The 26,638-nt window shown below is 38.2% G+C and overlaps 1 protein-coding gene across 3 annotated transcripts in view; it reads left to right on the top strand.

The window, feature by feature from the left end:
* GK (glycerol kinase) overlaps window positions 1-26,638 on the top strand; it is a 57,700-nt gene that overhangs the window by 3,789 nt on the left and 27,273 nt on the right. For all 3 annotated transcript variants that reach the window (XM_006881779.1, XM_006881780.1, XM_006881778.1), the window contains exons 2-7: window positions 7,315-7,388; window positions 8,620-8,726; window positions 13,991-14,068; window positions 23,096-23,169; window positions 24,042-24,179; window positions 26,243-26,352. In XM_006881779.1, the coding sequence (XP_006881841.1) occupies window positions 7,315-7,388; window positions 8,620-8,726; window positions 13,991-14,068; window positions 23,096-23,169; window positions 24,042-24,179; window positions 26,243-26,352 (581 nt within the window). The remainder of the gene's footprint in view (window positions 1-7,314; window positions 7,389-8,619; window positions 8,727-13,990; window positions 14,069-23,095; window positions 23,170-24,041; window positions 24,180-26,242; window positions 26,353-26,638) is intronic.

Raw genomic sequence — 26,638 nt, 5'->3', positions numbered from 1 at the left:
CACGGTTTAGGGCTGTTGTACATAGGGTCGCCATGAGTCGCAAACGACTCGATGGCACATAACAACAACAACATATAAAAATAGTCACCATCTTCCCAAATGAAGAAAGAACATTAAGACATGTGTGTAACTGTGGGTTGATATTTAAAGCCAAATGGAAGAATTGCCAACAAATGCCCTCAGGGGCCAGCCAGTTAGAAGTTGGAGTGGTGGTGGCAGACTGAGAGCATCATGCTGCATTCTAATGTAAAGGAGAAAAGAGAAGTTTTCAGTGACCTCTCCTTTGCAGGTTAGCATCTAGTTCATGAAAGTACTATGGGGGCTAAACCAATTGTTCTCAAGTTTTTAACCTTTGCCCTATATGAAAGTAAATAGGATATTTCATAACTTTGTAGGTTTTCTTTTCAGGAGCCTGAAAGCCATAAGTCATGCTTATCTTTTTACTCTTCACTTGCTTTTTAAGTAACCTGCCATCTTTATCCACTGCACATTGTTATTGGTCCCTTAAAGTCTTTTTGCCCTAAAGGCAACTTTTCTGCAAGCAAGAGGAACCTGCTTATCACTTTGATTTGTTCTTTGTGTAACACGGCCCACACAAGTCCTCAAAAGTCCCATTCTTTTCTCTTGATTCTGGTGATCATGTGAGATTTATATGGTGTACGTTCAGATATATAAGGTGCAAGTTCAGATATTTCCCATCTTTCTGGTAGAATACATAAATGAAACACTGCCATCTTATCCCTTACTAACAGTCTATATTTATTGGATCAGTTTTATTTATCTTTAGTAGGGCAATTAAAGCTATTTTGTCAAAGAATCGTGACTCACTCTAACCTATATATGTTTGATTTCCTAACCTTTAGCCTTTCTGTGAGATTATGGTGATAGGGAGTCTTGGTGCCATAGTACATAATGTGTTGTCCTGTTGACCAAGAAAGGTCAATGGTTTGAACACACCTGGGAACACTCCTTGAATCAGAATCTACTAAATGGCTTATTTTGGTGGTAGACCTGCAATTATAGAACATGCTCGTTTCTTCCTCGAATTCACCTGGCACCCATATACCACCTATACTTAGTACTAAAGGAAAATTTCCACATTGTTTGATAGGAAAGTGAATGGAGTAGCAAAGTGAATATAGTTGGCCCATCGTTATTGTTACTCAGATTACAGAGTAGAAACTTCTTTGAAAGAGAATTAGTATAACAGGTTTTAAGGTGGGTTCACTTCTTTCTAAAGTCAAAATTTCACCTTACATAGTTAACTTCCCTCTTCAATTTGGTGACTTCGCCCCCCCCATCCCCATTAAGGTGATTTTTAAAAACCAGAAAACCAAAAGGAACTCAAAATATGTCAAATACCATATTGAGGACTTTCCCCCAGTATTATTCCTGGAGATGTAGGTAGTAAAACTTTTTACATAGGTATTAGACTGAAACTGAGGATTGTGCCCAAGGTCATAGAGTAAATGGTGCAACCAGAATTCAAATCCAAGTCTGTCTTATGAAGTTTGTCTTAGTCTGTCTTACGAAGTTTGTCTTATGAACTACTGCCTTCTGCTTGTTAACTGGTGTTCTGTAAGTGGAAAATGGGCAAAAGGGGAAGCTTACCTACTCACTTGTCAATCAAATGCCAGTTCTGATTGTGGTCACACCTGAATCTTACACACACAGACACACACAGTACAAATTGTTTTCACAGCTGTGAGTTTTGAGTAAGTACTTTTGAATATGTTCATCTCGTGACTCAGATTCAGTGGGTCCAGGGCAGGGCTCAAGTATAGGCACTGGATGGTAGTTGCATAACCATTTTGTTCCAACAGCCAGCATATATGAAGAATGACTAGAATTGTAGTTCTGTGCTTGTTTTGGCAGGAAACATTGCCTTGGCTCGAGCCATACTTAATCTGTAAGTCTCATCATACTTAGAGATCTCATAGGTTTATATGGATAGATTTCCTCTTTCCTTTATTTAGTCAGTGCACATTTATTAAGCACCTTTTTATGAGCCAAGAATTGGTGAATAGTAAATCTGGCCAAGTTATTTTGGCTCATAGCTGGAATGAGGCCACTCTTTTGTGATGCTAAACAGTTGTGATTCTTTGGAGTTTGGGGTTCCCACCCCCTTTTCACTAAGTTAGCTTGTGCATCACATCACAGAAGTAGCATGTGCACATTTTTATCCAAGTTGCCACTTGTCCTTTTGTCTCTCACAAGCTTAAGTTTTCAATTTTGAGCTATTTGAAGGACAAGCTTTTTGAGTTTTTTTCCTTCCCTAAAGCCAAATACAGCCTCTGGAATAAAGTAAATGCTCATTGTGTGACTAAAGATCAGAGACAAACCTGTGGGACTCAAATTAGCTTTCCTTGTTTCCAAGGTCTCTTGGATTAAGAGAAAAGAATGTCAGATGAAACTTGGCAAAAGTTGAATTCAGCAACTAAAGCTGATACATATAGTACATAGGACATCATGCTTGTAAAGGTGGAAGGTCAGGGACAGAGAGGCAGACCCTTCACAAGATGGATTGATGTAAGTGGCTGTAGCAATGAGCTCAACTAGATCAGAGATAAGGATGGTACAGGATAGGACAGGGCTCAAGATCCGTTGTTCATAGGGTTGCTGTGAGTCATAGTTGACAGCACATAAAAGTAACAGGTTATTTAAAATTTCATTTTAAAGAAAAAGAATGTCATTCACCAATTTTTCTTCTGTGTCTTGTTAAAAGAGGTCATACCTTGTTTTGTCAAAAACAATTCCACTCCCCTAAATAAACTATGTTATGATATAGGTGTTTAGGTGAATATAGAACTGGAGACTTTTGTTTCTACCATGTACAGGTTGTTGTTATGTGCCCTCGAGTCGCCTGCGACTCATAACGACCCTATGTACAACAGCCCTAAACTCTGCTCTGTCCTGTGCCAATCTCACCATCTCCTACACACTTGCCCCAAGTAGAAGGTGAGGGGCAAAAGATGTGAAGACCCTGAACAAGATGAATTGACTCAGTGAGTGCAATAATGCGCTCAGTGATGGTGAGCATGACAGATTTCCCAGCAGATTTCCTTATATTGTCCAGAGCATTGCCAAGTTTTGGAACTGATTTGATAACACAACAACACAACAATCCTTTTATAGATAGAAAATCCAAGGGATATGACTACTGAATGACATGAGAAGGGCTTCTGTGCCTTCAAGGCCTGTGTTCTTTATCTCAGCATTCTCAAGGCATGAAATTCTATTTACCTTTCCTGGTCCACATGAAATGTACAACCTTAAATATAAGCAACTCGCTGCTGGACATCACTATTTTTGATATTGTTATGTGCCAATGTAACATGTACAGCAGCCCTAAACCCTTCTCTATCCTGTGCCAATGTTACTGTCTCTGACACACCTACCCCATTATTCCCAGTCACCGAATCAATCCATCTCATCTAGGGTCATTAGTATGATTTTATAGTGGTGGTGGTGGTTGTTGACTCTTAGTGACCCTATGAACAATGGATCTAAATCTTGGTCTCTCTCATTTTGATAATGATAAGCTTGAGCCCTTTTTTATAGTCACCTAGTCACCATTTTGATCTATCTTGTTGAGGATCTTCCCTTCCTACTTTGACTTTTCCAAGCTTAATGCCTTTTATAGTGGACAAGTACTAAATTGGTATTCAGAAAATCCAGACTGTAGCTCTGCTTGTCAATCTTATGTCTTTTTTTTTTAAATCGGTCTTATTTATTTAGATGACTTTTTGTTTGTGGCATCCTCTGTTTTTTGCCTTGAAGCTCCTGGTGTTGAATAATCTTTGTTTCTGGATGAGTTTAAATGTCTAAGCTGAAAACTTTAAATCTGCTCTAGAGTGAGGTCCAGCTGGAATCTGACCTTCCTGTTTGTAAAGGATCCTGGAATTCCTGGAAACACATTTTGATAAGGAACTGGGACCTCCAGGATCCTTTTTTAACTGATCTGATTCTGTATTGGTGGGGTTTTTTAAAAATGTAATTGAGTGAAAGTTTTTTTAAATTATTTTTTATTATTCATTGGTTTCTTTCCCCCGGTTTGTTTGCAGTCCTTTGCAGATTTGTGGTAGATGGACTCTGAGTATCGAGATAATATGAATAACAGTGTCGCTGTGGTTTTTCTGCCACATAGCAGTTTCTCATTTTATCTGATCATATTCCTCCTGATGAGTAACTGATTCTTTACAGGCAGTCAACAAATATTTGTTGAACATTGACTTTGTGCCCAACACTGCACTAGGTCCCAGGGATACATCAGCAGATAAAGGAGGGCGAAGGTCCCTGACCTGATGGAGCTGACATCCTAGAAACATGTTCTGCTGATTTGTAAATGACCAGGATATTATGAAGTGAGGTTCTGTCAGGTGTCATATATTGGTGATCTGTTTGCCCTTTCGTTTTCATCATGTTTGTCATTTCTCAGAAGAGGAGCATGTGTGTTGGGGGCAACAACTCTGTTTTCATGTTACTTTCTTTTTTCTTAGTCTACATTGAGTGGGTAATTTTCACCCATAGACATGGAAACATTTTCACAATCAATTGGAAGTGAGTGTACTGTAGTGCAGTTACAGTGATTTGGTAAGGGAATTAGAATTAAAATATGAATTCTAACTATGAAAGAGTAAATACTTTGGTACCCAAGTGTGAGTACTACCAAAGTGTGAAAACATGTTACTTAATTTTAAAAAATGTTTTAGCAGTAGTAAAATTATGGAGGATTGTATGGAGGATTCATTAGCTTTGATTCACTTGTCTTGAGATTTTTCTTTACAAATATGTCACAGAGAGTCCTCCCCTGAATGAGTTTTTTTCCATACTGCTAATAATGTTCTTATGAAAAGCTAAGGAGAAGCCCTGGTGGCTTAGTGTATAATGTGTCAGGCTACTATGAGGTCAGTGGTTCGAATCCACCATGGTCTCTTGTACACGTTTACAACCTTGGGAACCTGATGGTCACTATGAGTCAGAATCACCTCGGTGGCAAAGTGTTTGTGTTTAATGAATGCTAGAAGCTTTGCCAAAATGTATATCTATGTGTATATATAGTAGAGGAAACAGCCAGGAAACAAAAGAGGAAACAAAAAAAAGTAAACATCTTTTTTTGTGTGTGTGTGAGTGTACCGTCAAATCAGATCTGACTGGTACAGGAGGAGATTGTCCCTCCTTTTCCCGGCAGAGCATCTGGTGGATTCGAACCGTGAGCCACTGGGATTGTAGTTGCACCTCCTTGCCACTAGGCCACGAGAGCTCCCCTAAGTAAACCTCTTAATAATAACCAAACACCATGAGAGAATGAGTTGATAGTCTTAGATCCTCAGAACTGTACTCTCAGAGGACAGACATGAAAGTCAATTGGCATATGATATCCAGGGGTATTAAAAGCTTGTCAGCAGCCATCTAAGGTGCAACTAATTGGCCTCTCCTTGTGAGGAACAAAGAAGAGTGAAGAAAAGGACATACAGTAACAATCCAGAGGGCTTAAGTTGTTATGTGGCCTTGTAACTTACCAGTGAGTTTTCAGAGACTGTAAATCACACAGCAAGAAATTTCCCATCTTTTTCCCCACAGTGCAGCTAGTGAGCCATGTGCCTCTGGGTCAGCCAGTGTAGTTCCTTGCCACAAGGCCACCAGAGCTCAAAGAACTAATGGACCGCAAGAATTTCAACCTCATTAATATCACATGTAAGCAAGATTCTGCTGAAAAGGATCCAAAAATTATTGTACAGCACATCAACAAAGAACTGCCGGATGTGCAGGCTGGGTGTAGAAGAGGCCGTGGTACTAGGGATATTACAGATAATGTTAGATGGATCTTGACTGAAGCAGAGCGGAATGTCTATTTGTGTTTCATTGACTATGCAAAGGCATTTGACTGTGAATCACAACAAACTGGCTGACTCTGAGGAGAATGGGTATCCCGGAACACTTGATCACACTTGATCACACTTAGGAGAAACCAGGAGGCAGTCATCAGAACACAGCAAGGACATACTGCATGGTTCAAAATTGGGAAAGGTGTATGCCAAGGATGTGTCCTGTCTCCATACCTTTCAATGTATATACAGAACAGAACAGATAATCTGGGAGATGGGGCTCCATGAGGATCAGTGTGGCATCAGGATTGGAAGACTCATCAACAATCTGTTATTCAGATGACACAACCCTGCTTGCTTAAACTGAAGAGGACCTGAAGTGCTTTCTGCAGAAGGTCAAGGACTGTAGCCTTCAATATGGATTGAAGCTCAACATCAAGAAAACAAAGATTCTCACCTGAGATTGTTGACAGCTTCAGTTTGCTTGGCTCCACAATCAGTATTCCTGGTACCAGCAGCCAGAAAATCAAGACACGAATTGCATTGGGAGTCAGCTGTCAGGAACCTTTCCAGAATACTGAAGAGTAGTGACGTCAGTCTGGAGACTAAGGTGCATAGTCTTTGCAGTTACTGGGTATGCTTCAGAGAGCTGGACAGTGACTAGGGATGATAGAAGAATTGATGCCTTTGAGCTGTGGTGCTGGAAAAGAGTATTGGATATACCAGGGACTGTTAGGAGAACAAACAGGTTCATCCTAAAGAGGATGAAACCACCTTGGAGGCAAGGATTCTGAAGCTTTATAAAGGATAGTCTGACATACTTAGTGGGCATGTTACAAGGAGGGACCAGTCCTTGGAGAGGGACATTGTGCTTGGGAGGGACAGTGCAGGAGGCGAAAACCCTCAATGAGACGGATTGGCACAGTGACTGTCGTAATGTGGGTAGGTGTGTCAGAGATGGTAAGGTTGGCTCACCGTATAGCAGTATTCAGAGCTGTTGTACATAGGGTCGCTATGAGTCGCAGGTGACTTGATAGCACATAACAGCAGTAACACCCGTATGAGTCCAGGAGAACTGGCTGATGTCCAGCTATCAGTGCTGACTGCTCTAAAAGGGATCATAGTAGTGGTGCCTCTCTAATTTGAATCTACCAGTGGCTCTAAGGGAAGAAGGTAGGCAGTATCATCCATGCAGTTTACAGCCTCAGAAACCCAATGGAGAGTCAGCTATGAGTTAGCTGGTCCTGACTCTATAGCAAAGGGGGCGGGGAATAAGGAATTGCTTCCTCACTAGGTTGCTTATATAGATGGTTTCCTATGACTCCCCCAACCCGCATAACTTTCATGATTCTCTCAGAAGAGAAAGTATAACAACTTCTTTGGCATCCCATCTGGTTGGATTTTTCTACCAATGAATAAGAATTAACTTAAAACCTTGCTAATATCTACATGCATTTTAACCCTAATATCACGATGTATTTTTCAGGTTTTCAATTCAAAAACAGCTGAACTACTTAGTCATCATCAAGTGGAAATAAAACAAAAGTTCCCAAAAGAAGGGTATGTTTCTTATTTTAATATGTAAAGACATTCAGATTAATAGTTCTTCTCAGCCCACCTGCCTTGTGGATTTGTAATGTAAACTTGACAAAACATTCTCCTGAGGAAGTTTGAAGCATAGCTATCATTAGCCAAGAAAAGCAGTAACTTTGAACTCAGTGTAAACATATAAGTGAGTGGTGGTTTAGAAATTTAGTGACAAAAAAAGAGGGTGTAAAGAATAATTGAAATTTAGTGTAAAGAACTAATCCCTTCATTTATTGGACTTGAAAATGGGATTTCAAATTAGGTAGAACATTTGATTTATTATTTGTAACCTGCTATTAATGTCCTCCTGTGAGCAAGTATAGAGTGAAGAATGATATAAATGTAAGAGGAAAAGCCTTTTCTTCACTTTAATAGCTTTAAAAGGTTGGATATGTGTTGCTTAAGTCAGACTTTATGAACCTAAAGAAGTTAGGTTTTTTTTTGTGGCTGAAATATTTCATCTTTTTGTGGCTGAAATATTTCACACAGCATAATGTCCTCCAGGGTCACCCATGTTGTATAATGTTTTACAAGTGCTGCATAGTATTCCATACTAGAGTTTTTCTATTCATTAGTTTGTTGATAGGTACTTGGGTTGCCTTCATCTCTTCGCATACATTTGTTTGGGTGGTGGCTCTGGTTTCTTTAGGGCTGCATAACACCACTGTTATAAAGCAGGACTGACATGGAGGGTTGGGGGGAAACTAGGAAAAGAGTAGATAGATGCAATGGAACACTGCAATGGAAGAGATGAAAGAATTGTTTAAAAGGAATATATGATTAGGCATTATATATGACAACAGTCCAGAAGAGGTGCATTGCATAGTGGACTGCAGTAGGGGAAAGGGAAGAAGAGGGAGAAAATTGTGCAACAGTGAATGAATATTTTTTAAAAGAATGTGAAATGGGGGAAGAGGGAAGGAAGAAAATGTACCAAAATGAATGAATGAAAACTTTTTGGTAAACTTTTGTTAAAATCAGTTATCTTAAAATGAATTTTTAGTATTTTCTATGATTCAGTTAATCTCTTTGAATATCATTTCATGTTATAGGCATCAGTGTTGGGAAGTGCACCTGTTGCTGTTTAATATCCCCTTAAACTTTCATTGCTCATAGATTTTCAACTCAATTTGAACTTCTAGAGGTATAAATTATGTTTGTATTACTTTCTTGTAACTAATCAGATATGTTCTTTTCTTTAAAGATGGGTGGAGCAAGACCCTAAGGAAATTCTGCAGTCTGTCTATGAGTGCATAGAGAAAACGTGTGAGAAACTTCACGAGCTCAATATTGATATTTCCAACATAAAAGGTATTTTTAATAGAATACTTTTCTCATATCACATGCTCTCAAAGTTATAATAACTAAAATAAATGCTATGTTTTCATTTAGTTCTTCATTAAGTCAACATAATAGTGTGCCTATGCAATGTCAAGTATTTCTGTGAGTAAGGGTATAAACAGTCAGATTAAGACACTATTTTTAAGTTTGTAGTTTGATGGGATAATATGAACAATAAGAGCAGAGAAGCTAATTTCAGATATTATAAGTACCGCGCAGGTGTTTAAAAACTCCAGAAAACTGAGGGTTATGGTAGAGTGTACTTTGAAGGGTAGCCAGTGAAGCCTTCTCTGAGGAGGTGACACTAAGATCTGAAAGGGCAAAAAAGGGCCAATCCCAAAATAAAACCCATTGCCATTGAGTCAATTCAGACCCATAGTCTCATAGAACAGAGTAGAACTGCTGTATAGAGTTTCCAAGGCTGCAGTCTTTATGGAACAAGACTGCTACATTATATTCCAGTGGAACAGCTAGTGGGTTTGAATCACCAACCTTGCAATTAGCAGTCAGGTACTTAACTAGTATGCTACCAGGGTTCCTTCAAAAGGGGTCAGGTATGTTGTCTGTCTGGAAGTGTTTGAAGAAAAGGAAGTGGCCTGTAGATGGTTCCAAGATGGTCATAAGTTTAGCATATTCTTGAGTGAGAATGAAGGTCAGCATTCAAAAAGCAGAGTAAAAGGAAGTTGAGGGGTGGTAAGTGGGTGGGTGAGGGAATCTTAGCAGGAACTGGACTCTTGGAATAAGGAAATGGATAGGAATTAACTATAGTTTGGAGTTTAGATGTTATTGTTAGCTTCACAGGAATCTTCATGAGTTTTTAAGCAAGCGATCAGGAGTAACATGACCTGACTTGCAGTTTAAAGACCTCTTCCTGGCGGCTATGTAAAGAGTAACTAAAAAGGTATAAGTGTGGCTGCAGGAAGACCAGTGAGAAAGCTTCAGAGGGTATGGTGGCCTGCTACCATCAGGAGATGTGGAGAAAAGAAAGGGCCAGGACTTCCTAATGGATTGAATGTCAGGGTAGTGGAGACAGTAGGGGAAGGAAGAGATGAATCAAAATGATGCTTGATTTCTGTTTCATTTTGTCTTTGGAGCGTCTGGTTAATTGAAACCTTTTAAGGAGGAAAAAAAATAAGGAACAGCTTAGGGTTAGGGGTTCTTAGAACTCAAAACACATCACTTGTATAATCTTTCTCAAATAATTGTATCAGTGTTAGGTTATTACACCTCTCCGATAAATCCCTAGTAGTTTTAATAGAATATTTACCTAAGCTCAGCTTTGTCACTCATGTACAAAATTGTAAAAAATCCAGACACCTGAGATTGATAAAAAAGTATGAAGGATGAAAGCATAATGTGGTGTTTACTATCTCCATAAGTTTTTCAAATTTCTCATTCAAGGGATTATTTGTGTCCTCATTGGGCATTTTGACTGTAGGTAAGGGGAACTATCTGTTGATGATGGCAGTGGCTTGATTTTTGCTATCTTGGCTCTGTGACAGACAGTTTTTTTTTTTTCAGACTTTGCCCCTTTTGTATAAATAAGACATACAACCAATCTGTTCCTTCAACAAACCCGTAGAGTGCCTACTCTGAGCTAGGTATATCAGGGACATGATGAAGCAAAAACAGACTAATAATTAAGTAGGGGAAACAGCTAATTAAGTAGGGGAAAGGTGTTAATCACAAATATAGTAGTAAAAAGCTGTGCTGCAGTCACAAAGGCTTATGGCTCGAACCTGTCTCCTCCTATACAATTTATAGGCTCTGAAAACCCTCGGAAGGCTCAGCAATGAGTTGAGCGTTCTGTGGCAGAACAGCACAATGCTAGCTAGAAACTAATAGTCTGTTTGTTGCACCTCCCCCTTGGCTTAGAGAGTGGGCACTTCTCCTTGCAACTTAATTTAAGGTTTTATGAAATAGGAAGAATCACATTAACAAATAGATGTTTTCATTCATCCTTTCTCATGCAGGAGAAGCAAAGTGTAACGTAGTCTCAACTGTTGATTCTTTTGGATTCTGAGCTATCTAAAACATCTCCCCCTCTAATCCATCAGCATCTTCCTTCTTCAAGTCCATCACCTCTTAGTATCACCTTCTCAGAGTGCACCTCATTTTCCATAATAACTTCCCAACACTGAACACCTATCAGTTGGAATTGTTGCTTTGATCTCTTCTAGACACTTGTATTGAGTTGATTCTTTTTTTTAAAAAGCTTCTTATTTCTTCTAACCTGATACTTTCAGTAGTCATGGAGTCTTCTCTGGGAATCTTGTTTTGCTGTGTGTTTTTTCCAAAAGGTGTTCAAATGATTTTTATCTGATTTTGTATTTATTTGGTTTTTAAAAAATTTATAATGCTACTAGCCAAAGACAATTGTTAACACCTTTGAAACATTTCCAAAATCTTCCCCCTCCAAACGTATTTTTTAAATGCAATCTATAACTTTTCACAATTATAAAAACACCTCTAAGGGGGGGCATATCTAGAGAGAGTATGAACTTACTAGATATGAGTAATAGTTCATAATATGGAGCCTTGATGTTGTGGTACCTTACCTATTGGGCTGCCAACTGAAAGTTCACCAGTTCAAGTTCACCTCTTGCTTTGAGGTAGAAAGATGAGGTATTTCCTTCATAAATTATTGCCTTGGGAACCCAGTGGATGGTCACCATGAGTTGGAATTGACTTGAGGAAAGTGGGTGTGGGGTTCTAAAAGACTTTAAGCCCCCAAAATGTTTATACATCTAGCTTTCACATTCTTCTAAATGGTGAGAACTAGGGTGGAGAATTACAAAACCTGAATGTGTTTTTCTAAAGAGAACAATTAGGAACTAATTAGGCTCAGGAACTCTTAATGCACAGGTGCTGAGATTAGCAGTCAGCAAAGTTTTCTTTTATAAAAAACGTAGAAGAAGGTAGAAAAATGACAAGAATTTAGACCGTTGAAAAGGTTCAGAGGCATTAATTAAGACCTGTATGCTTGGGGAGAAACGGATAATAAAAATGTGCTTGGAGCTAGGAAAAAAAAATCTAGAAAAGCTGTTTTACCGGGCTTTTTTTGCATTTACAGCCATTTTACTTGGATTGAGGCAAAACAGCCAAGGTAGAGGGGAAAGAAAAAGTGGGAGAAGGAGTTGTCTTCAGTGACAGAAGAATCAAGAATAACTCTGAATAATTCTGAATACATTTAGGCTAAAAGGGAACATAAGGGAGAGATGGAATCGTGCTTCAGGGATTATGGCTAAGAGAAATCAGTTTGTTTCTGGAAAAGCTAACATTGGAGAGAGTAGACTTAGGTTAACATATCAGTGAATTAATTGTAATGAATTCACTTCATTGTAAGTTTGGCCATAACATATTCCATCCACTCAAAAGCAATCCCAGTCTTGGCTCTCTATGTTATACATGTTTCCGAGATCCCACTGAGGTCTCTGGCCTCTGTTGTGTTCTCGGTCAGTCTGGAGGAACTTTTCATGCATCCTTCTCAGCTCATTAGCATTCTCTACAAATGTAATTCCACTCTCTCTGCAATAATGACGACAGTGGCAGCAAGTAGGTAACATTGAATTATTAGCATGTGCCAAACAGTACTTTTTCCCCCCTAAACACTTTTAATATTTAGCTCAGGAATTTTTTACTCTAATACTGTAAGATTATTATTATGTTCATGTTACAGAAGGCAAAACCTAGACTCAGGCCATGCTGGTAGAAAGGAAAGGAATTTTAATCCAGCAGTATGGCTTTGACAGAGGAGCTTGGTAGAGCCCCAAGCTCTCTATCCTACCATTTGGCTCAAACTAAAGCCACTGCCACCGACTTGACTCTGACTCATGATTACTCTCCAGTGGGTAAGAGTGACAAAAGACATACAATTGCATGCTTATTCAAGAAACAGGGAGCACTGGTGGCCAGGTGGCAAGTAGCTATGCTGCAATCCTGAAGGTATGCGATTTGAGGGCACCAGCTGCTTGTTGGGAGAAGGATGGGCAGTCTCTTCCTGTGTGATTAACTGCCTCTGAGAACCCCCTGGAGGCTCAGCTATGGGTCGGTTCCAGCCCTGTGGTACACAACGACAACAACATTTGAGAAATGGTGAGGGACGTTAACCCATTGTATATGTAGGTGAGACAGCTGAAGGAAATGGGATTTCCTGTTAGGTGTAGACAGAATAAGACAAGACTTAAAAGATGGAAAGAAGGATTGTTTATTCTGTATATCTCTTAAAATATAGCTAAGATCTACAAAGTTCAGAGAAAATGTGGAGGTTTTTGTGTGCGCTTTTGTTTTCAAACAGCACAGCAGTCTGAGTTTTCTCTGCCTTGAAAGAGGTAGTATCTTGTCACTTTGAATTCATTTTGAATGACATGACAGAACAGTCTAGAGACTTGATCCTGAGATGTGTTTGTTGAAGTTCTGGCACAAACTTGATTCTGTATTCCAGTGCATTCTATCTGGCCGGCACACAAGAATTAGCTGAGAAGTTTTGTTGTTGTTATGTGCCGTCGAGTTTGCGAGAAGTTTTAGAAATAAAATAAAGATGGTTGAATCTTACCTCAGGTCAGTTTGCCCCCGGTTGACTCTAGTATACAGTTTGAGGATTTCTGCTTTAGCTGAATTGAAGACGGATATAGATTTAGTAATTATATAACTATAGCACTTCTGTGTAGGTAAGTATGATACCATTGACATTACATATTTATATGTTTGTCTTAGGCATATTATTAACATAAGAAAAATGCTGAATTTCAAAAGCTGAATTAGCATGAATAAGGGATCTTACTGTGGTTATTTTCTTCAAATGCGTGCTTATTCTCACACTTACACACAGAGGTACAGATATCTCGGTAATGATTAGTAAGGAAATTTGTAATATATGTAATATGTATTTATTTATAAAAGAATATCACTAAATATTGAAAGAAAGAAAAACAGTATTGTAAATGTTACTATAACCCAGCCTAGGTCCACATGCTTGTGTGCTGGTGGAGTCTATAGAACCGGGAACACTTCACATTTTTCCTGGGCTGCATACCACCAGAACACTTCAGGTGTTCCAGATGGGTTTTATTTTTTTCAGTTTTTTATTATTAAATTTTATTAGTTTTAATGACCAGATGGGGTTTTGAATTATGTTTATTTATACCTGTGGAAAAAATTAGAACTGTTCTCTGATGTCATTTGCTACCTGCTTAATTTTTTTTCTTCCTCTCTGTTTAAATTTCTCTTTAAAGCCATTGGGGTTACCAATCAGAGGGAAACCACCGTGGTCTGGGACAAATTTACCGGAGAGCCTCTGTACAATGCTGTGGGTAAGCTATCGTTCATGTCTGTCAAATCCTTTCTCCATTAGGCTAAAATGTCCTGTTTAAAAAAAGCCATATGGTTATATTTCCTATGGTCTGATGTGATGGGCAGGCCAGTCCTCTACAAAATTAGTTGTGATATATTAATCATTTCCAGATCATAGATGTTCACATCGAATTAATTCTATGCTGCACTTTCCTTTTCTTCCTCACCATACAAATAGATGAATGTTTCTAGAATTGCTTTATAATCCCTGCTGTTTCTTACATCTGAAAGTGATCTCCCTCTCCCTTCCCACAAAAATCAGAATTATAAATATAAAAGTACTTGTTCTTCCTAGCTAGGACTATGAATTAGATTCTAGAGTGTGCAGTACAAAATGTTAGCTGTCTCTGCTACAAGTTTAGTTATCTCAGAAAGGGTTAAAAAACCCTCAGTCTCAAATTTACCTATTTTTGATAGCACATCTTATTAAATATAAATGAACATGGATACATTTTCACATCATTCTTAACATATGACAGTTGTTGAGCACGGGAATGACACGTGCTAAAGGGAAAATTGTGTTCTGAATCTCCAGTTGCTGAAAGCTTCATTGTGTCACAAATAGCAAACCACATTTTTTCCTCTGTAAAATATCAGGGTCTGGGGTGGGAAATGAAACTAGAAATTGTCAGATATGGGATGATTCATAGAGTGAGCTGTTTTTACTTTCTAGTTACTTTGGTTGCATTAGTTGTATCTTCAAATAGTCAAAGATAAACTAAAGGTCACATTCAAAAGTTGAATCTTTTTAAAGTTGTTAGATCATTATAATTATCATTAATAATCATTATAATAAAAAAATGATCAAACAGATCATTGTACTCTCCCAACCCTCTAGTTAAAAGAAAGGACTGTTCAAGCAAATCAAAAGTTCATGTTAAACGTTGAACTTCGAACTGTAAAAATGCAGCTTTGGACTTTGAATTGTCATTTTAAAGTAGTGTTACTAGGTTTATGAATTTATATTTAAAGTGAAGGGTTTAAGTAAATGTAGAAAAATGATCTTTCTGTGCTTTTTCATTAATTTCCTTTTCTTCTCCCTGTGTCCACTGCACTCTTCTTTCATTCTGTGCAATTGGGGTTTCTTTTCTTTCCTCATTGCTTTCTTCATTCTATGTTTTTTGAGTGGTAATTCATACTGCATTTATGGAATTTGAAAAAGCTTTTCTATACTGAACCCTGGCTATGTTTGGCAAATCTTTTACTGTGTTTGGTGTTATATTGGGTCTTAAGAAGGTTACAAATTTTATCAACTGTTTTTCTTAAATACTTAAATAATCTAGCTTTGGAAAGAGCTAAAATTGGGGAATAAAATTGGAATAGTTGATATATTGTGTTCTGCTAAAGTTTTAATTTGAGTTAATGAACAAAGAGGTGAGTGTGGACTTTGCATTTTTGGCATGCCTGTCAAAGGGGAGGTTTAACTTCCTTTGGACCTTGAAGAATGTAGCTAAATTTCATTAGGAAAAAAGGGGAGTTAAGGGATGATAGTGTGAACAAGCTGGGGGGGGGGAAATTAGTACACACATTTCACCAGCCAGTGAAGAAACTGATTGGACTCTAGCTTATTTCTTTTTAATTGAAATATAATTATTTCTTTTTAGTTGGAGTATAATGATAATGATGCTCAATAAGTGCTAACTTATTGTATAGTAAAGATTGTGTTAAACAGTTTATATACATTATTTAAGTGCAAAGATCCTGTGGAGCAGGCTTGGCTGTTCTTATTTTCTAAAGTATGAAAAGGTTATAGGATTTATCTAACATCATGTACCTAAGAAAAGATAAAGTCACAATTTGAACAAACCTTTTCAATCCCAAAGTTTGTGTTCTGATTTTGATAGAGGTTTATAAAGGGGTTTATAAAGGGGCTCTCAAATCCCTGCAAAATAGTGTAGACGTGACATCATATGCAGCTTGAGTCAAAATAAGTAATAAAACAGTAGCAAGAAAATTTCTAGCAATGTCACCATTTCAGACCCACCATTCTGCTGAAAACACCTAGGAAAGCTGTATACCACCAAAAAACCTGTTTCAAGGACTAGAAGGCTACCAACACAATAAGGAATCAGAGGATTAAGATTTAGGAGAGAAATACAGAGAAGTAGGCCTCGCAGTTGGTGTTGCTTATTATCACTTAGAGATCTGTAGATTCCAAAAGAAGTATCCAAGAAGCAAAACAGAACTTTGACAGGAGGGAGGCAAAAGGTAGAGTCAGAAACTGTGAAGAGTGAGATGGTATTAGTAAACATCCCGGACTTTTGATGGGAACCTTGAAGGACCAAATCCCAGAAGAAAGGTAAACCAACAAATCATTTAAAACCCTGATTGGATTAAGATTGTTGTTGTTGTTGTTGTACACAACATGGGTGACCCTTAAGGACATTAGTTTGGAATTTCTGATGACTAATTGCCAGCCCAAAGGCAGGCAATTCAAATCCACCATTCTGCAGGAGAAAGATGGGCAGTCTCCTCCCATGCAATTCACAGACTTTAGTCGCTCACCACTGTAATTGGCGGTGTGCATGACATGCCTTTTGTTATTGTTGTGTGCTGTTGAATCAAACCAACCCATAGCTGACTTTCCAGCGGGTTTTCAGAGACAGGAGGAGACTGCCCATCCTTGAAGTTTACCAATGTAGCGCAATGTAAACTTCATTCTGGTAGATTGAATATAAATATAAATGATTTTAATGTTTGTTGTCAGTTGCTATCCAGACTAATAATGGCAGAAGGAACTGATTAAGATCTTTGTTGTTGATTGCCTTGAGTCGAGCACGACTCATAGCGACCCTATGAACTATCGACATTTAGCAAAGTTTCTGGAGGCATGTTTAGGAAGAGGATGCTACTCCTGCTTATTAAGATCTTTAGTGTATTTTAAAAAGATCTCCCCCCTTTTTCCCTTTGCTTGTATTGAAACATTTTTCCAGAGGTGTTTTGATTCTGGCACTTTTTTTTCTGTCAGCTCAACTGACATGTTTTTTAAAATTTGTTTTGTTGTTGAGAATATGCACAGCAAAATGTACACACCAACTTAACACTTTATGCCTGTGCAATGCACTGAGATTACATCCCTTGAGTTGTACTGACATTCTTATCCTCACTTGCTGAAGGGTTCTTCCCCAGTAACTTGAATTCACTGTCCTATAAGGTTCCTATCTAAATCTTTTACATTTCTGTTGTCACTTTGTTCCCATATGGCTAATTTTTAAAGGAGCTCAATGATCAAGGCAGACCATTTCTACTAGTTAAGCTAAACTATAAAGATAACTGGTAGTATAGTTGCTCTGCTAACCAAGAAGTCAGCGAATTGAATCCACCAGCAGCTCTTTGGAAGACAGTTTATTCTTCCATTAGTATTTACCTCTTCAGAAACCTGATGGAGTCAGGACCTACCATGGAAATAAATTAAAAACAAACAAGTAAGCAAGAAAACACCATTCATTTCCATGGTAGGTTTTTAAAATTTTTATTTTATATTTGTTTACTTACATAGTTTGCATGCATTGGTTTTTAATCTATTTGAATTTAAGATGACTTAAAGGGTTACATTAGATTACCTTTAGGGCAATAGTGGCATGGGCTCATCCTCTATGGCTCTAGCAGATCTAGAGCTCATGAGGTTTGAAATTCAGGTTTTGATTTTCCCCCTTTTGATCACCATTCTTCTATAGTATCTTTGATCCAAGTATTCAGTTATGGTAGGTGGGTATCATCCAGTTCTCCTGCAGGGTACTTAAAACAGTGCCTTGCAGATTGTAAATGGTCAGTAAATGTTAAGCCATGAGCTAACATTCTGCCATTCTCAACGGACCAAATTAACCTTTCTAATCCAGGAATGCAGGATGATGTGGTTGATTTACACTATAGGTGTTTCATGAAACTCCTATATGTGGTCACACACTCATGTCAGCCACTCACATTTTGGCATTTATACTCCTATGAGCTGAAATTTTGGCATCTATGTGAGGAAGTAAGTTTAAATTATTCATCCTCACCCACCATTACCCTGTCTTTTCATATCCCCACCAGATCTTTCCCATTTTCTCCACTTCCTCCCTCCACCCACATATACAACCCTGTGGTTTTACCCCTACCCATCCTCGCCCCTCTGCTCCCACCCAATTCTCCCTTGGGTTCCCATACATGTTTTCCTAGTTATCCTTTTCTTTTTACAATAATGGTCTTATATAGTATTTGTCCTTGTGAGACTAAGTTAATTCACTCAGCATAGTGCTCTCCAATCTCTCCCAAGTTATATAGTATTTATTTAAAATCATTGTTCCTGGGTGCGGCATAATGAGAATATACCACAATTTCTCAATGCATTTGGTTTTGGTTGGACATTTGGGCTGTTTCCATGTTCTTGTGATGATGAATAATGCTGCTATGAACGTTAGTGTACAAATCTCCATTTGTGTCTAATTTCCTTGGGGTATATTCCTAGTAGTGGAATAGCTGGGCCATATGGAGTTTGTATGTTCAGCATTCTGAGGAAACACTAAACCGCTCTCCAGTGGCTGCACCATTTCACAGTTCTGCCAACAGTACATGAGAGTTCCCAACTCTCCACATCCTCTCCAACATTTATTGCTTGCTGCCTTGCTAAACTTTGCCACTGTTGAGGTGAAATGACACCTCTGTGGTTCCAATTTGCATCTCTACTACTGCCAGTGATCCCAAGCATCTCTCACGTGTCCTCCAGCCATCTGAATGTCCTCCTGGGAAAAGTCTCTCCATATCCCATGCTCATTCTGTAACTGGTTAGTCCTCCTCTCCTACAGGCCCAACAGTATTCCCTAAACTCCTGCCAGGAGAATCCTGTCTGAGATAGTATCTAACATTTCCCCCAGTTGGTGGGTTCCCCTTTCACCCCACTGGAAAGAGTCTTTGATACACACAGGGACCTAAATCTCTGGAGGGTCCTGTTCATCAACTCCATCCCCTCCAGATTGTGCATTTCTGGCTGTCTTTGTCAGCCTTCCAAGCCTGGTCCCAGTCTGTCTCTTAGGATTTTTTTTTTAAATTTTGGGCCTCACCCCTAGGTCGCCCTGAGTCGATTCCTGTGCATGGTGTGAGATGTGGACCCTGCCACATCTCATACATGTATTTTTAAAAACAAATTCATTTGATGATCTGGACCATTTAAATCAACTTACTTGGTCTAGAGAAGAGACATGTCTTCAAAAAGTAGATTGTACAGTACTAGACTCTCAAGTGTCTGTTTTCTTTGTTTCTAGTCATTTTGGAATGACGGTTCCCTGTTAGACATATAGTTTCTTTTCTGGTAGCCTTTGCTCCTGTCACCTTATCACAGAAATGCTCTCTTGGGGCTGTGTCTTCCCCAAGAAGTCTTTTTGTATCTTAGTGCAAATGTCCATGACAGAGATTGTGGCATGCGCATTAGCTCATAGCTATCCACTGGGAATGAGCTCCTCATAGTACATCACCCAGCAGTTCAGCACAGTGGTCTGATGAGCACTGAATAACCAACTGAGCCACTTGTCTGACTAGGACACACATATGTTGCCAGGTCAGGAAGACTCATCCTGAACAAGGTATTTATCTGGTCTTTATCCATATTGAAATATTACTGAGCTGGAGACCCGGCCTGGACTCTTTGTTCCCCTTCTGCTCCATGCCTCTTTCCTTTTCTTTTTCTGCACTCAAATGTATAAAACAGCCTTAGTTCATTCCATGCTGATGAACGTACCTAGTTCCTAAGTGGTGAGCAAGAGAAGGCAGACCTTGAATCTGGCCATCTCTAGCATGAAATGCCATTATTTCTTCTAATGCTCCAGCTGCTCCAGTTTCTCCTGGCCCTTCAGTTCCAGTTGCCGTTATTCCCTCTGGCTCTTCAGTTCCAGCTGCTGGTACTTCCTCAGGTATTGGTGCTCTGGCTATTTGCTCACTTCTTGGCCTTCCAACTCCAACATGTTGGGAAATTGCTGATGCTGGATCTGGAGCTGACACTTCTTTTGTCCTCAGAAATTACCTACACAAGCAGCTTAGTCCTCCCACTTGGGGTCTTCTCTTTGGCTTTTTGTCTCTTCTGCAAGTCTAATTCTGTCATCTTAGCACCTTTAATTGGTTTTCTAACTTTTTTCTTTAATTCAATTAATTTTGAGCATTTGCAAATTGCTTGGTAGTGTATCAACCACTGACATTTATCCCTTTGGCAGTTTTACTAATGTATTCCATGTTTCTAATTGTCTTCAAGATTCCAGTTATATAAACAAAGTAAATATTATGACTGCCTCTGTCATCACAGAATAATGGGAGAAGGTAGACATCTAATCCAGACAACCTTATATTCTTACAAGACAACCTTATAGGAAATCAAGACCAAGAAGGGTAAAATGACTTGCTTAAGTCACATTTCTTGTTGATGGCAGTGCCAGACACTCATAGAAGTTAGTCTCCTGCTTTCACATCCAATGCTCTGATTTTTTTGTGTATGAAAATTCTGTGGGTATCACTGTCAGCCATGGGGCCAAGCTTTCAAGTGAAGAGCTTCCTTACCTAAGTGGTTCTTGTCAAAGAGCAACTGGGACTTGGAGCCACCTTTTTGTTTTGTTTTTAAACACGTAAGTGGAACAAATCCGAGTATTCTAGAGAACATGCCTAGAAAAGAGTTCCCAGATGTTAGTATACTTCTGAATAACTTGGGAAACTTTAGAAAAGAGAGAAACTCAGCCCTACCTTGACCTACAGTTAAAATCCTGCAAGTTAGAGCCTGGGATAGATGGGTATAGTTTTCCAGGTGATTTGGATATGCTTCCTCGGACATCTGTTTAAAATGCGCAGAGTTAGGCCCTATTTCCACACCTTCTCGAGATGTGGTCCAATCTTTAACTTCCTAGTGGTCATTCTAGAAGCCCTGGTGACACATTGGTTAAATGATTAACTGCTCACTAACTAGTGGCTCTAATTAGCAGCAGCTCCACTGGGGAAAAAGACCGTAGGAGCAATACATATTGAAACCCTGTGGGGTAGATGTCTGTCCCGTTAGGTCACTGGAAGTTGGAATAGCCTCAACAAGAATTATATTCCTTAAAATATAGGAAAACATTCACCTAAAAGGCTTTACATCGTGAAACCAAAAAAAAAGTCTAGAGCTGTGCCCTTCAATTGTATTTGTTCACTACCCTCTGAAAGTAAAATATATCCAGCACACCCACATAACTAAACCAAAAGTTCCACAAGTCAATACTATGTGAACGCTATTTTCCCATTGTAATTCCTCCATTTTAATTTTTGAAACCGCTAATTGGAATGGACTAAATTGAATTCAAACCCCTGTAGTTTGAAACAGTGAAGATTGAGATGCTCATTGTGTATACCTACCACTACTGGAATTTCTGGCCTGTCAGGAAGATATGCTTTTGTCACAATCATACAATACTGCCACTGTAAAAGGGAACTGTCCTTATTCCCTGGATTTGGGAAATCGTACTAATTTCATGATGTCGCCAGTGCCTTGTATCAATCAAAACTCCACACCAACTCAAATCAGTATTTAAAAAAAGGAACTCCTTTTGGCCTGGAACCAGTGGTAATCCAAGGATAGTTCCATTTAGGTGCTGTTTGATTCTGTTCTCAAGCAATATCATCTGAATCCTCCTTAACTCTGCCTCTTCTGGGCTGGCTCCAGAGGTGGTGGGTTCAGCTCTGTCATGAGGGCAGCAAGCCCAAGCCTCACACTGCCAAGCTCAGCTGAGAATAGGGACTCATTTCATGAGCTCACATTTCATTTGGGCTAATTAGATCACATGCCCTCTCCTGCACCAATCACTGTGGCCAGGACTCCACAGTGGAACTGAGTCAAATCTCAGGCAAACGACATGACTGGAGTTGTGGGAGGGATGGTTTCCTAAAGTGAATTTGAGATACTCCACCCAGATACCAAGAGCATGGATGTCACTTCTCGGGCCCTCCTCTCTTTCGATGTGATAAGTCTTTCCTTACTGCTTTTCACACCTGTGGAAACCAATATATAGTGTCTTGACATTTTCAATTTAAATCTCATGAGAAGCTGCCACTGTCAAAAGCAACCACTGACAGCTCTCAAGGGGAATGACAAGTTAAGTAGAATTCACTACAGGAAAGTAACAGGTTGTTAAATGAAGATTAAGAAACACTGTATAGGTAGGAGTGATCCATAGTACAGTACCTTATATAATTTTCCGTAGAGCCATGACTCTTCTAAAATGTATCAAGTGACCGTGAACAGATTAAAAGTTACAAATAAACTTGAATCTGAAAATCAAAGCTCAGGCCATCCTAGTAAGTTACTTCTCACAAAGGTTTATATACTCTTTAATGCCTTTTCTTAAGGCTCTATCATGAGGCAAAACAAATACTTCCTACTCAAGAATCAGAATGTGCATAGTAGTCAATAAGGATAATATTAGTCTATTAAAATAGAGTCGTTTAGGAGTTTGATTTTTACGATCCAGTGACTTTTATGTAATAGTGACTTTTAAATGATTCTCTTTCAGCAATGCAAGAGTATTCTAGAGCATTTCATTTCATGAAAATCTGAATCTTCTCCCAATGATAATACCAGGTTCTCTACATTATTTTTATTTAAAAAAAAGATCCCAAGTTGTCTAACATAGACTCATATGTAATTTCTTGATCCAGAAGTATGCATTTTGCACTGGCTTGGGTTCTAGATTTTCTCCACATACATGCTTAGAAAATCCAAACTTAAAAGGTTTTTCTTCTGTAAGAAAGGTACAAAATAAGTGCCTTAAGGTTATATAATGTCTTAAGTTGGTCTGTAATTTTGCATCAGAGCTTTAAATTATCTCTCAAATTTATTCTTTATTCTAACACTATACCCATTCATTTCTAATTTTCTAATTTCTTTTGAAAGCTCTAGCATTGTAGTTGCTTATGGGAACTAATCATTTTCCTGTCCATGACAGTGATTTCATTAAATTCTGATCTTTTCATGTATCTTTTATTTTGGTTTGTAGTGTGGCTTGATCTAAGGACCCAGTCTACTGTTGAGACTCTCAGTAAAAGAATGCCAGGAAATAACTTTGTGAAGGTAAGAGAGCTCTTCAAATCTTAAGATTCTTAACTTATAGGTTGTATTAATACATCAAGACCTTTGATTTTTCGTATGAAAATAGGAAAGAAATAGTTAAGAAAGAAAAGAATTTTCATTTCTGTCACTAGATGATAAATAAGGAGAAATAGGAGTCAGGGAAGGTGGAAAATAGTTGCATTATTTATATCATAACTTTTTAGCCACTTTAGTCACTAAAGGTAAGTTGGTATTTAATATATTAACAAAAATAGAGAACCTTTATTCAATCCACCTTTTCTCTGTTCAGTGTGTTCACGAAATTTAGACAGATCTTCCTTATACAGATCAACTCTACAGTGCTTTCATCTGGAGTGTTTTTTGCATTCTGCCTCAATTTCTGCTCATTTGCTATCAATTATACTATATAGTTTTAATTATTTAAATGTATATGTGTGTATATATCTGTATATATTTATACACACATACTTATAGCTATTAAAATAACATTTTCTGGTTATGATCATTAGTTTACTATATCCTGATTTATATCACCTTTGTGCAGGGTTTGGGTCTGGATTCTATATGTAATACCAATTTATCACAAAAGCTAACATCTACAGTTTTATTACCTAGATTCCAGAGCACCACATCATTTAATTTTCTTGCTATGTGGATGAGCTTTGAACTGCTATGTGGATGATCTCTGGTCCTGCATTCCTGGGACAAGAGTATTTTTATTCCTCATACAGAGGGATTGCCTTTATGGCCACTGAACATTGGGTAATTTGAGCTTTTGGATTGATGGTTTTCTTAAGTTGTAATCAAATGTAAACATGCTAACTAATATGTTAAACATTCCAACTCAGATAATAATGTCATAATTGTTGTAGTCCAAGACAGGCCTTCCACTTAGCACTTACTTCAGTGCAGTGAAACTTCGTTGGATCCTTGACAATGTGAAAAACGTTCAAAAAGCTGTTGAAGAAAATAGAGCTCTTTTTGGGACAATTGATTCGTGGCTTATTTGGGTATGTTTAAAATATAATCTGATGTATGTATGGAGAATTTTCTCCATAACATTCTATTCTGTTTTGCCTACTATTTTCTACTGATCGTGGTTTGAATCCACCAGCTGTTCCTCTGTAGAAGGAGAAGCAATTGCCTCCTGTGCCAGTCAGATCTTTCACAACCATAAAAAAAAGAGCCTCCATTTGAGAGACCGCTGTATGGCAACTTGTACACCAGAGCTATACGGCCGAGAGGAATTTAGCATCTTTTGCTTAAGCTGAATGTGGATGAGTTGGAACTAGCACTTCAAGCATTGATGATCTGTGGAACTGTATTCTGTAGTTACTACTTTTATTTTATTTTGTTGTGTTTATTGTAGACATTTTGCATTCTGCCTCAATTTCTGCTCATTTGCTATCAATTATACTATATAGTTTTAATTATTTAAATGTATATGTGTGTATATATCTGTATATATTTATACACACATACTTATAGCTACTTATACCCCAAAGTTAGAGGGAATAGTGTAACGGATCTCCATCAGGGAGCCACTTGGAGTAATAGGTAACATATGCCAAGCCCATACTTTTGCTCTTCACACACAGATAATGTTTAAGCATAGGTCCACCATTTCTTTTCTGAATTCTTCAGTAAGTAGGTGATTATATTGTTAAATATTCAGGGGAGCTCCAGGGCAATTCTCATTTACTGGAACCACTTTGAGAAAAAACAGCAGTTCCTTCTCTAGTTTTCCTAGTGCTTGCTTGGTCGGAGCGGGCTGTGATTGTGATCATGGCCCCTTGCGTCATTTACAGCTGGGGTTGCCTGAGTAGCGCCAACATCTGCATCTAACCAGGCAGGATAAGACAGAGTGTGGGAACTATGAGCTTCAGGAGACTCAGGGGACTCGCTTTGGCTGTGTGCCACATGGTGCTATTTTGCTGCTTTTAATTTTATTTTTTTATTTCCAGTATTAAGTATTAAGTCTTATTTCCATAAAAAGGAAATCAGCAGTGCCTCCTGTTTAGGTACAAAAGGGTTAATGTTAGCGAGTTTTTTTTCTCATTTAAGAGATCTGCTTGAGTCATCAAAGTCAGTCTAGGGAGAATTTTTACTTCAAAAAAGCAATCAAATATCAAAAAACAAGCACACAAGAGCCTCAAGGCTGTTAATCCCATTTCTTTCACCATGCCATATTTACTATGAGTATGTTTTCCAAACATAAGAGGAGGAAACAAAACTGGGATATTTTTATTTTTTGGTTTGGTTTGGGTTTTTTCCGATTGACCTTTAAATTAACTAGAACTGTTCTATTTAATACACTATCCACTAGCCATGTGGAGTTTTGAACAGTGTGACTAGTTGTAACTATAAAAGAAAGCTATTATATAGTTATAATTACCAAATTCCAGAGGCTGAGTATAAAATAAATGGTCAATTTTTTAATATTGATTACTTGCTGAAGCAATAACATTTATATAAAATATATAGTATTATTAAAATTTTACTTTTCTTGTATCTTTATACTTTTTAAATGTCTCTCACATGCATACACACACACAGACACAAATACATAAACACTGCCTTGAGTCGGAACCAATTCAAAACTGACCCTGTAGCAGGTTTTCAGAGGAAAACCTCACATTGGAGGAGGTTGCTCATCTTTCTCCCTTGAAGTAACTAGTGGATTTGAACTGCTTGTCTTCAGGTTGGCAATGGCTCCCCCTACCACATAGGCCACCTTAAAAATTTTTTATGTGACTCACATTATATTTCCGTTAAATCCAAATCTATAAATTAATTCTGACCCAGGATGACCCTCCATTCACTGTTCAACGCTATAAATCTTTATGGGAAGAGACTACCACAACCTTCTCCTACAGGGCAGCTGGTGGATTTGAACCTCAGACCTTTCAGTTAGCTCCCCACGAAACAGGTCACACAACTAGAAATCTAGTCATTAAAATTTTTTTTTCTATTACCCTGCTTTATGTGCATTGCTCCTGAGTATGGATCTTAACAAAATGTAAATTGAATTGGAAATGAGTGTAGATTTAACATGTCTTTTTATTTTGTCTAGAGTTTGACTGGAGGAGCCAAAGGGGGTGTCCATTGTACAGATGTGACAAATGCAAGTAGGACTATGCTTTTTAACATTCATTCCTTGGAATGGGATAAAGAACTTTGCGAGTAAGTCAGCATGTTTTGCCTTAACTTGTTTTTCCAAATCCATTGCCTTTTTATAATTGAAATGTTGGTGGATCAATAACACTTAATTGTTATTTCAACTGTGATTTCAATCTATATTCTATGTTTTTGTAATAGAAACTTTTTATGACAACTAGTCCAATTCTTTCATTGTCTTCAGGGAAGATTTCCATGTTTTTGCTTTTTGTTGATTTGTGTGAAGTTAGAAGCACACAACTCCATCTGCTTGATTATTTAGCTATTTGTCACTTCATTCTGTACTTAAAAG

The sequence above is a fragment of the Elephantulus edwardii genome, unplaced genomic scaffold, assembly GCF_000299155.1.
Source record: "Elephantulus edwardii isolate Elephantulus edwardi_28Jun2011 unplaced genomic scaffold, EleEdw1.0 scaffold00016, whole genome shotgun sequence".
Taxonomy (NCBI): domain Eukaryota; kingdom Metazoa; phylum Chordata; class Mammalia; order Macroscelidea; family Macroscelididae; genus Elephantulus; species Elephantulus edwardii.
This window is presented reverse-complemented; position numbering and strand designations above follow the sequence as displayed.